This window comes from Gouania willdenowi, chromosome 16 (genome assembly GCF_900634775.1).
Source record: "Gouania willdenowi chromosome 16, fGouWil2.1, whole genome shotgun sequence".
NCBI lineage: Eukaryota > Metazoa > Chordata > Actinopteri > Blenniiformes > Gobiesocidae > Gouania > Gouania willdenowi.
Window position 1 is genome coordinate 17,426,440 of NC_041059.1, and position 12,277 is coordinate 17,438,716.

General features: G+C 38.5%; 1 protein-coding gene across 1 annotated transcript; it reads left to right on the plus strand.

The window, feature by feature from the left end:
• Window positions 1–964: 964 nt before the first annotated feature.
• On the plus strand, window positions 965–11,355 carry nfkbid (nuclear factor of kappa light polypeptide gene enhancer in B-cells inhibitor, delta). Its single transcript, XM_028471335.1, has 12 exons — window positions 965–1,200; window positions 6,270–6,406; window positions 6,521–6,554; window positions 6,756–6,940; window positions 8,046–8,218; window positions 8,673–8,778; window positions 8,874–9,020; window positions 9,094–9,145; window positions 9,250–9,407; window positions 10,439–10,555; window positions 10,682–10,846; window positions 10,930–11,355. Exons 1-12 carry the CDS (start codon window positions 1,185–1,187, stop codon window positions 10,999–11,001), a joined length of 1,362 nt encoding a protein of 453 aa, XP_028327136.1. The 5' UTR covers window positions 965–1,184; the 3' UTR covers window positions 11,002–11,355.
• Window positions 11,356–12,277: the final 922 nt, after the last annotated feature.

A 12,277-nucleotide genomic window follows, 5' to 3' on the forward strand; every position in this document is an offset into this window, starting at 1 on the left:
ACGACGACTACTACTACAACAACTACTACTACTACTACTATTACTACTATCATACTATTATACTACTACCACAACCACTACTACTACTACAACTACTACTATTGCTATTACTACTATCATACTATTATACTACTACCACTACTACTACTACTACTACTATACTATACTATACTAATACTTCTACTACTACTACTACTACTACTACTACTACTACTACTACTATTATACTATACTATACTATACTATACTATACTATACTATACTATACTATACTACTACTACTATACTACTATACTACTACGACGACTACTACTACTACAACTACTACTACTACTACTACTACTACTACTATTACTACTATCATACTATCATACTATTATACTACGACCACTACCACTCTACTACTACTACTACTACTACTATTGCTATTACTACTATCATACTATTATACTACTACCACTACTACTACTACTACTACTACTACTACTACTACTATACTTTACTATACTAATACTTCTACTACTACTACTACTACTACTACTACTACTACTACTATACTATACTATACTATACTATACTATACTATACTATACTATACTATACTATACTATACTAATACTTCTATTACTACTACTATACTACTACTACTGCTATTAATATTACTACTATTACTATTACTATTACTATTACTATTACTATTACTACTACTACTACTACTATTACTATTTCTACTAATGAATAACAATAGTAATAATTTTAAATATAACCCATGTTGAATTTGAACTTTTAGGAAAAAAACATAGATAAGAATTTAGGATTGTAAAAAACAACTAACATAAAACTAAAACAATGAAAATCAATTCATTCAAATAATTTGTTATTGTTTTGGCATTCGACTTCATAAACTCAAATACCTTATTGTGTGACAGTAGCAGTGGTTCACCCTCAGTCATGGGTTTTCTTTTTCACGAATGTGTGGCTTCCCTCTGCTTGTGGGCGTGGTTCCTGCTGGTGGGCGCGGTCCTGTGTTGGAGGCGTGACTGGGAACAACGTGCTGCGTGTGTACAAGTTGAAGACTTTAAAAAGGCAGACCTACAACAGCCTACCTGAACATCAGAGGTCTCCAGGGCTCGTTTTGACTCTTCACTAAGAGGAACAAGACTTCAACACAACCCGATTCTGACATGCACTTTGATAAATGTGAGTATTTTCTACTTTAAATACCAATATTGTTATGAACATTATGATGTGAGCATCCTTAATTATTAGTTGCATTATACATGGGTTTAAAGTAGAGACATCACTTTTTACCTATTACTAAATACTACCAGGGTTAAATGCTAAACATCTTATTTCATGACATATGAGTGATTATGTTTTAATAAACAAACAGATAATTATTATGATGCTCCTCTACAGGTTGGGGACCATCAGCATTAGATCCCACTTAGATGAAGCATGTTTATGTGGATTTGTTGTTTTTTTTCTTAAGAATTTTAAATTTTGTCAACGCTTCGAGGTGACTATTGTTGTAATTTGCGATATACAAATGAAGTTGAATTGAATTGAATTAGATGGAGCATTAATCTAAGAGAGATTACCTGTATGTTTCTGACAGCAAAATTGGATTTATTTATCATCTTTAAAACTAGATTATTTCCAACACTGTACTTTTACTTAATCTGCAACATTTTCTCTCTGTTTTCATCTCATGACGTCATATGTTGGGTGATACCAGGAGGCAGAGTTTTCATTTGGGGGAAAATCTACAACTATTTGGCTTCTTTTTTTTTTTTTCCTTCCCCTTTTCAACTTTTGCCTGACAAGCACTACACAGCCTGATGTGCCAGCCTAGCGTTATTTGCATGGCTCTTTTTGTCTATAATCCTCCCCTCCCTTTCGCTTTCTGAGTTCACGATTGCATACAGCGTTATGCTTTCAGCCGGTCTGCTGAACTACTAAATGAGGAAGCTGTATGGCCACAGTGCAGTGTTGTTGTCTTCCTCCAAGGACAGAGGCAAAGCGAAAGGTTACAGGAATCCCCAAACCTCCTACGCACATGAGTCAATGTCCAGGGCTTTCCACAGCACCGATATGAATACAGATTACATTGGCTAAACAGACTTTTTTGGGCTGAACTCAGTGTAAAGTTATATTTCATGTATGTAGTAGGTGACCTCTCTTACTTTTGGAAACACAACAAAGAAATACTTCTTGTTTTCTTGTTTTTTTTTTTTTTTTTGAGGTGGGGTGTCTGTTATTCAACGGGTCACATCATCACTAGCTTTTATCACCTGTTGCTGTTTGGATTACATCATCAGTGAGAACACCACAGGTGACTTTTTGCAGTAAAGATCAAATGAGTCAGGATTGAGTGTCCTCTTATAGTGAACTTTAAAAGTGAAACTTTGTGACATTGAGTGTAATGTCATGAATTCTGATGAGAATTTTTTCTTTTTTTGTGCTTAATACACATCAGTGGGGGCTATTTCAAATCAAATCAAATCAAATCAAATCAAATCAAATCAAGCTTTTTTGTCATGTTGCCAAACATACACAGTAGTGCAGACAAGATGAGAGAACGTTTCTCCAGGATCCAGTGAAAAACATACGTAGATCCCATACTACACATACATATACCTGAGACGTCTATACAGTTAAAAAGTTAAATAGTTAAATTGTCTAGACCAGCCAAGGTGTATGTATAAAACAGCAGTTAAAGTGACCTTGTGAATAGTAATAATTTAAAATGCTGAGACTAAAACCAAATTATAAATACTAAAGCTAAAAACTAAGCACTAAAATTAGATTAAGGTGCAGTGTGTACATATTTTGAAAATCTTAAATAAGATTAAATAGGAACAATGGTTTTGAATTACAATACATTTCTTGAAATCTAAGCATTGTTGATATTTCTAGACAACAACAACAACAACAACAACAACAACAACGTATTACACATGTCTCCTCTTGGTATATATGCCAATGCAATAGAAAGCTTAGATAAGCTGTGCACATTGGTTTAGGTGATGTGGCTGTGACACACAAAGGCAGGAAGATGTGGTTTTAGTGTCGGTAGCGTAACGGAGCAGGGCAGGAAGATGTCATAGAAAATGAGCAGTGGTAATCCCATACAACACGTTTCTAAAGATTCTCTCTGGTTTGCATGGCCACATAATCTGTGTTCCTAAAGGACATTACTCACGCATTCATCTTTGTACTCACGTTCCACACAGAGGGCGGAATTATCTCTTCGTCGTTCAGCCGCAGAGGGTGAAGATTTAAAGCAGAAAAAAGAGAAGTGTGGTCAAATCATGCCCACTGGAAAGAGAAGAAATTGGTTATTTAACCATTTTTTCCTGTTTTCATCATTTTATCTACCTGTTTGGTGGAAATCATGCTTTTTTTAAACTGGCAGGGGAAAACCTAATGAAATTACTTATTGTAATGTCATGTCGTTGTGACTGATAAAAAGTAAGTGAAAATTAGAAACATGTACTGTACCTTCTTGCCGAGCACTCAACATTATTTATTACCTCTATTTATTACCTCTTTTTGGGAGGATTCAGATAAATATACAGGTTCTTGATCACTTTGAAACAATCATACAATTTTTATCTCTCATCATTGGTTAAATATAAAAAATGTTTGGTTTTTAACTCATCAATCTTTATGAAATGATGTTGGGTTGGATCCTGAATTAACGCAATAAGTTCCATTGGATCCGAATAGGTCATTTCATTATGATTAACTAACTAACTGACTGTATATAAGTCACACATTTTCAGTTCAATCGTTAAATACTTTTCATGCTGACAGTGAATATTTTAGATATCTTAGAAAATAAACACGTTGTAAGGCTAGTAATTCTTGGTTCAAGTATCGTAATATAAAATGTCCAACCTGAAAAAAAAAAAAAAAAATCAATTGACAAACGTATTTAATTATTTCATGGCAGTGCAACTTTAAAACTTTAAAGGTGCAGTCCGTAATTTTCAGATCCTTCCCTACCCCTCCCTCTCTGCTGCTCTCTTTGCCCTGCCTCCCCTCCTCAGAGGAGCTAACAAGCTAACATTAGCCCGACAGCAACATCACAGTAATATAACATGCACTATTGAAAGCATATTACTGCAGCGCTTCTCTCTCTTAATGTGCACACACCAATATATCAGCGGCAGCAGCGTAACAACACAGTGTCACTTACAGCAGCCCACACGGAGGCTGCAGTGATGGCAGCACGCATACAAACAAACAACACATGCACTACAGAGTTCTAGTGTAACAATCACAAATCAAACATAATGTAAATCAAGCAGCAGTAATTACCTTTCAAAAAGAAAAGTCGCCAATTCCATGTTCTACTTCTTCAGACCATACACTGTAAAAAAGAAGGCGCTCCAGGCACAACCTTGCTATGAGCATTGCTGTGTTTTGACCATGGGGTAAAGGGGGCGGGGACTGTGAGCAACAGCTGTCAGACAGTCCATCAAACACAATCCTGGCTCTGATTGTTTTTTTTTTTTTGCTCGGTCGTGGGGCATTCTGGCAGTCTGCCAAAGGCAGCAGGAGCAGCAGGAGGGACTCAATGAGTCTGTTTTTTTTACACAAACTACTAGTTTGATGTATAGCTGTCGTTCCATAGTGACCTTTAAAGGAGCATAGGGCAGGATCTAGAAATCAGACTCCATAGTGACACCATGGTGGTTAGTGTAACTGCAGCCATCAGCCAAGTCACCGCGGGGGTGCGCATCAATTGTTTGTTTATTACCGAAGCTGATTCTACACACAAACACACTGTAGGTACAGGGAAGAGGCAGAGTTCAGATAATAACAGTAAACACACACCTTTCGTCTGTGATTGACTCCGTTTGGCGGCACTTCACGTGCTGCAGCCATGAAAGGAAATAATAAAACTCTGGCACTTTCCGTCTCGGTTTTCTCTTTGACTCAGTCTACTGTAGAAACAACTCTCGTATCGCTCCGCAAAGAGTTGAAACTTGGCGGTCAGACTGGAAAAAGCAGTGATGGGCTGAGGTTTGGAGTGGACCAATCACAGCGTTGATGTTCCACGTCGCCTCGACGTGTAGTCAGGATTTTTGGGAGGAGCACGCCAGGTTACGGGAAGGGGGTCTATGCCTATGTAGAGCGCTACGTGCATTTACGATGTCAATTTTACGCAGAACCATATATCAGGCTTTACTGTGACACAGTTATTTATTTACTCGCCATTCATGTGACTGTTTACTGCAAGACCTGTGCACATGCCCCTGCGTGCATCTGTGGAAGCAAACAGTAGTTTAGTCCACTGTGCTTTTCTTCTTTCTTTCTCCAAGCCGTCTTCTTTGACGTCACCATCAGCGTCACATTTGACTTCACGTCTGTAGAACTGTGCGGGGAAATCGGACCCGGAACATCAGTATAAAATGTATCAAAAAATCTTTTTAAGGCAATAGGTAGAACAATGTGTGGACTCATTCTCTTTGGTTTAGAGGACTTCATCAGCCATTAGCATTAAAAAAACTTTAAATGAATGTTTATTTTTTCTCAAATCCTGCCCTATGCTGCTTTAATAAACCCTCTCATCCCATTATTAGTGTTGATTTTAAGCAGGGCAATCAGATTTTTTTCAGTTCAGGAGTTTAATGTGAATTAAAAAAAAGGTGCAACGAACCCACAACTATTCAACATATCAGTTTAACAAGCTGACTGCAATACACACTTACATATCTGTACTAATCTGAGCTCAGTTTGGCTCACTGCTTCATATTAGGTCATTGGGATTAATAAGGATCAATCAACATAGTACAGTAAATGGTACAGAGCAGCTGCAACTATATATTGCTACATATATATATATATATATATATTGCTCTTCTGCTTTGAGCAGAAGAGCAATAACTACATCATTGTATTGATTTTTGTGTGAGTGGAAATGTTTTAGAATAAATGACAGCTTTCTATTAAGTCAAGGAAGCCCATTGGAGTCCAGTGCTTAAAGCCCATAAGTTTGAATAGGAGACCAAGAAAAAAAAGGTCAACTATTGTTTTGATCAAATGGAGTCCAAAAAGAGCATTTAAACGAAACTGCAGCTTCTATAATGGTTGTATAGTTATAACTTGCTTAACGCCATTAACTGTTTCCACATGAACAATTCAGCCCTCTTCTTCTCTTTTAAAAGTATCTTTTTTTTGTTTACCTGTCCAAAAATGTTAAAACATACAATAGCATCTCCAACATGTGTGTCACCAAATAAATATTTCCTCATCAGCATCAAAAGAGAAGCCGTGCTGCAGTCTGCCTACAGTGAAGAAACTCCTGGAAGAAAAGCGAAGACGTGAATCATCTTCCAGCCCGTCTGCCGGCTCCTCTGCCAGTCCAAATCCTGTTCCTTTACATGCTGTCCCAGTAAGTATTAGAAAATTATCACTGCATTCCATCAAACTATGAGAGAACAGGAAATGATTTATTTATTCATGTATTTATTTTAATCATTTTAAGTTTTTCCCTTTTTTTTCATAGCAACTGTCTCCATCCAACACATTCACCGATACAGGTAAGTGCTGCATATACAGAATCACACACACGCACATAAACATACACATTTCTGTAGTTTAACTTGTAGAGAAACTACTTCAACATAAATATTTTTTCCAACAGCATCCTTACATCTTTGGTCATAAATATTGTTTATAATTAAGTTATAACCAGTTAGTTGCACCAGATGACATGTGTGACCCTGTTTTGTTTGGTGCAGGAAGCAGCTACTCAGACATGGCAGTGAGCTATAAGTGCTGGACTCAACCCTCGGAGTCTGCACTCACACACTTCTCTAGCCTCCCAGGTCCCAGCTATGCTGCATCTTACAACCCCCCGATGACGTCTGCATACAGCGAACAGCAGCAGGCCCCAGCGTTGGCAGAGGCAATGTTGCAGACATATGTAAGAAAATGTGGTAAAACTTTACCTGAAGTTTTATACATAAGGCTGACATTTCACCTTATTATTGTCATTATTTGTCATTACCTTAAATAAGTTGTCATGAAGGCTGACATTAAGCTGTCATTAAGTGTTGATCGCTATGTTGGCATCTTGTGAGTTAGGTGGAGGGATCTAGTGGGGTTAGGGTAACGAAGGTTTAAGGTAACTAGCGATACTTAAAGGCACACTGTGTAACTTTTGGCCACTGGGGCACTAGACCTGTAACTTTCACGTCAAGCGCCCCTAGTGGCCACAACAAGCCACAGTCAGTGGGGCCAGCCTCCGTTGTCTTTTGATTGTGTAAGCAGACAGTAGTTGACCTGTAACTTTGGTATAAGGATTGGCTCTAAGGGCTGGGTCGGTCGGGCTGGGGTGCGAAATGGGGCTGGGCTTGTGCCGCGGCTGGAGGAGCAGCCGCCACTGTCATAGGCACGGCGCGCGGCCCTCCTCGCCGCTTCGGTGGTGCTCCCCCCCACCGCCTGGCCTCCCCGCCGTTGTCGGCCCCCTTTGCCGGGGGTCGTGCGGCAGTGTGGGGATAGGCGACCCAGCGTCCGTGGGGCGGTGTCCGGCGCCGGGCGGAAGGCGGGTCGGTGGAGGGGGCCGGGTCTCTGCTGCGTCTTTTTAGCCTCCTCAGAAGCAGTTTTAAACTTTTTGCTTGCCTCGGCCATGACCATGACGAACAGGCATAAACATACTAGCAGAAGCCTTAGCCCAATGAGTATATCCGAGCCTGTGGTCATGTGACTGCCGTAAAGTGAAACGTTCTCCAGGCTTTCTTAGGGTCACATGACCTGGCCAAAGACGGTCCGTGAGGGGTATTTCGAGAGGGAAGCCCCGCTCGGAGCATTGATACCATCAAAGTCACAAAGTCCGCGGTGTGCCTTTAATAACAGCCTTTATGACATCTTATTCATGCTAATGACAGGTGTCATGTCATAATGATGACAGCGTAATGTCAGCCTTTATGTATGAAACTTCAAGTAAAGTGTTACCGAAAATGTTTTCAATGAGCTATTGCAATGTTATCTTACAAATGATGCCTCAATAGCATCTTCCTTGTGCACAGGAGTACCCAGTGGATTGTGGATTAAACCCGTCGTGGTCGATTGCGGGTCAAAGTCAGGCTAAAACGGCAGGTTTTGGTTCATCGCTGGATGCCAGTAAACTGGAGGAGGCTCGGATGATGCTCAGTGGGATGGACTACAGCAGCACCGTAAGCCAGGATGAAGATGGAGACACGTATGTTCAGGGTTTATGTTTTTTGCACATAATCACTTTCTTATTACACAGATACTGCACTACTATAATGCATCGCACTATTTTTTGGTGTTGCATGTATTACTAACCAGTTTTTTCTATCTATCTATCTATCTATCTATCTATCTATCTATCTATCTATCTATCTATCTATCTATCTATCTATCTATCTATCTATCTATCTTTGTGACGATACAGCAATAGAGGGTTGCAGAAAAGAGTAGAGACACACTCGTACTGTTTGAAAGCATTGACTGATTGTGCATTTTTTCCTGTAGTTTTGATTTCATAAGTACGTTAAAATTACACAAGCACAGCTGAAATTAAAAGATGAAAAAAAGCCTTGATGTTGCAAATACTATCAAAAGAAAAGTCTATTAATTGAGGTGATTTATTTGGTGATTCAAGCTGGATTAACATGCTCTTGCTCTGTCAGCATCCTGCACATCTCCACTGCCAAGGGACTGAGGGAGTGTGCTTTCGCTGCAGCAGAACGGCTGAGAGATGTGGGCGGGCTCAATGCCAAAGAACACAAAGGGAAGGTAGGAATAAGACTGTGTACTGCTCCTAAAAATATTCTTCTAATTTGTTTTCCAATAACAAGTGCATCAATATAAGATAACCTATGCTTGTGCAGACTGCTCTACATGTGGCAGTAACAGCCAACCAGCCAGAGATTGTGCGGGATCTGCTGTATTTAGGAGCTGATATCAATGCCTGGGATGTAAACGGGCAAACAGCTCTTCATCTGGCCGCTCACTATGGATATCTGGATGTACTGCAGGTAAAGCTTCTCTATTTGTAAATACTGTTAATGTTGAAAAAGTATCTGCTAATTTTTTGCTTGTTTTTCTCAGGCAATTCTTTACAGCAGGCCAGATGTCAACCTGGCAGCTCTCAATTTTGAAGGTAACTTATTTATTCATTACTATATCATATTAGTATGTGAACACTCCAACACATTTCCACAGTGATATAGAAATTCAAACATTGCTACAATGTGTTTTCTTTAGGAATGACTCCTCTGCACTGTGCAGCCATTTCCCACTGCGCCACCGTCAAGTCTTTGTGTAACATGGGGGTACCAGACGTCCATCTCCAAACCCAAGCTTCAGAGAAGCTGTCCTGTCTGCAGATGCTTGTTTCTGTAGGAGCATGTCTGCTCAGCCAGGTAATGGAGCAACTGTGGGCAATGAATGGGAAACGGAGCACTGCACCACACTGAGCGTCCACAAGAAGATCTGAGCATTTACTGAACCAAAAGACTAGCGGCCAAAAAAATTTAGATTAGACCATCACTAGGAATTAACTCTGTACGCACTAATTATATCTACTAAATTGTTAAATATTAAGTCCCGCTCCTCTTGAGTAAGAACAGGAATCTGAAAGTATAGCTTCAACAAAAGTTGTTGGCGATGACGATGGTTTCATTAATCTCCTCTAAGATTTTCTATTATTACTATTTTCAGAGGTGTAAAGAGTACTGATATATTCTACTCAAGTACAAGTACGATGACTTCATTGAAATTGTACTCAAGTACAAGTAAGTCATACATTAAATACTCAAGTACAAGTAAAAAGTAGCTCAATTAATTAGTACTCAAAGTAAAAGTTAGTTACTTTCACCCCCCAGGATTATTTATGGTGATAAATCTTGCCATGGTTCCCTTACATACAGTAAACATCGCATGTATAAACTTTAAAAGGAAGAGACCAATTCTTGCATAGTTGGAACTTAACTTATTTTCCTCAAAGGCATCTGTATAAAATAAAAGGTTTGTCAAAATGGACAATTCTTTTTTTTTTTAAATAAAGTAACATCAATGAATTCAATTCAAAATAAAATAAAATTCTCAGGCTATCAAGTATAGCTACAATTATGAACTTTAAAACTGAGAAAATAACCTCCATTCAGTGCTGTTTTGGTGTGGTGCATTACATTTATTCTGATTGGTCGGCTATGGTGTGATGCATTTGATTGTTGTCTGGTCATTTCATTTTTTTGTAGTTTCACAATGTCTGTTGATCATTTAAAAACAAAAAAATAATAATTTACTCAGTAACGGTTGGGTGTAGAAATGTGATGAATTACTGTACTTCTTTTAAAATGTATTCAAGTACCCACAAAAGGAAGTCAATTACAGTAACGTGAGTAGTTGTAATCTGTTACTTTCACCTCTGACTATTTTTATTTAATTTCAGGAGATCAAAAGTAACAAGACTGTGCTGCATTTGGCTGTGAAAGAGGGCAACATTGATCTGGTGCGTTACTTGCTGACGATTCCTCTGCCGAACATGAAAGACTTTGTCAACATGAAAGTAAGTTCACGCTGACGATGAAACTCTCAACTTGTTTTTTTGTTCATCATATCCACGTCAATGTTGCACGCACCGATACACACCACAGACCGTGAACACAGGGTCATAGAAATCCTTTTCTTTTAGGCTCACGGACACACAGCTTTACACATGGCTGCTGGTCTCCATGGCAACCCCAACCAGGAGGAGATCCTGCACTTGCTGCTGAGCAGAGGGGCTGATTCCAGGGTCCGTAACCTGGAGAATGATCAGCCAGCTCACCTGCTACAGAGCAACCCACAGGGAGAGCAGGTCAGCCAAATACATGAATTATTCAAATTAAAACAATCAGAAATATAAATGATCTAACATTGTGGACATCCTTTCATCCACAGCTTAAACTAATGCTGAAGAAACACAGTGCGTCGTCACGTCGTCGCATTGCATCCTCCCAGGATCTGGAGTGATGAGGATGAGCAGGAAGGGAAATTCCCATTGAAGGGAAATACATTTTTCCTTTGACGGAAAGAGGGTTAATGTTTTCTGATGGAAGTCCAATTATTTTAAAAGCTCCCTTAGAGCTAGATACAATATAATTTACATTAAATTGTATAACTGGTGATCCACTATTCTTCCTAGACTACATTTCTAGAGTTAATTTATTGCTTTAGGCAGTTTGTTTAAAGTATGGGGCCTTACACCAACACACTTCTGTACACATTGGAATATCCCAGATCAGCCCTTTTTGTGCCTGTGTTAAACTTTCCCACGAAGAGGCACAGCCGATGTACTTTTCTATTTCGGAAATAATGCTTACGGTAAAACACAACTAAAAGTGGTAAATGTTTTTAAGTAGGAGGTATAGCGTATATCTCTATTTATTAAGTCATCTTTGCTAAAGTCCCATTTATCATGTTGATTTCTGTGAAATTGTAAAATAGCTGGGACAATGTCTATAAAACCTCTGTTTTCCTCCTCATTGGTTAGGCATACTGATACTACGAGTGATGTATTTAGACAGTGTCGTTTAAATGTTTTTTTTTTCCTGTATGCATCATACAACGGGAACCCTTACGCGCAAGTTTCTTTTGTGGAAAAATAAACTGTCCTTTACTGTGTAAAATCGCTGTTTTGAAACTGTAACAAATGATCTACTTTTGTTCTGCGTAAAGAAATAACATGAGTAACTGACTAACTGATTGTATTTATAGAATTGTAGGTCATCAGTGAAAAGAACTGTAAAGTTTGATCTACTGTGCTACATTTTAAACGTGTGAATGTCATTTTTGATAGTGAACATTCTCAGTATCACATACTGTCATGTTTGATCCTCTGACTGGCAACCAGTGTCACAGCAGTTCTTTAAAATAAAGGCATTTTATGTAGATTTTAGTCATGAATATACCAAATATTCCATTGATATTGTGAACTGTACAATAAAACTATGTACTGTGAAATATTTAATATAAACACATTTTAACCAACAAACATTACATTGACTTTATTTTTATTTTTTATTTTAGAATATGAAATGCGGAGACAGGTCGACTCCACACAGAGTGAATGTACTATATATGTGAAATGTGTCTACTTGTTTACTCTTGTCTAACTTTCCTCCTTACTTTAGGTAAACACTTGATATGTTTATTGTTTTACTGATTGTTGCTTTATCTTTGCCCTTTAATAATAAACTCCTTGAACACATCCCTAACTAGCCCTATCAAGTATTTCTGCTTTATTTTC

Bases quoted from the DNA above. Each gene is read 5' to 3' on its own strand.
- nfkbid (XM_028471335.1), top strand. The intron at 6,407-6,520 runs GTAAGTATTAGA...TTTTTTTCATAG, and splicing joins TTCCTTTACATGCTGTCCCA to CAACTGTCTCCATCCAACAC. The intron at 8,219-8,672 runs GTATGTTCAGGG...TTGCTCTGTCAG, and splicing joins CAGGATGAAGATGGAGACAC to CATCCTGCACATCTCCACTG.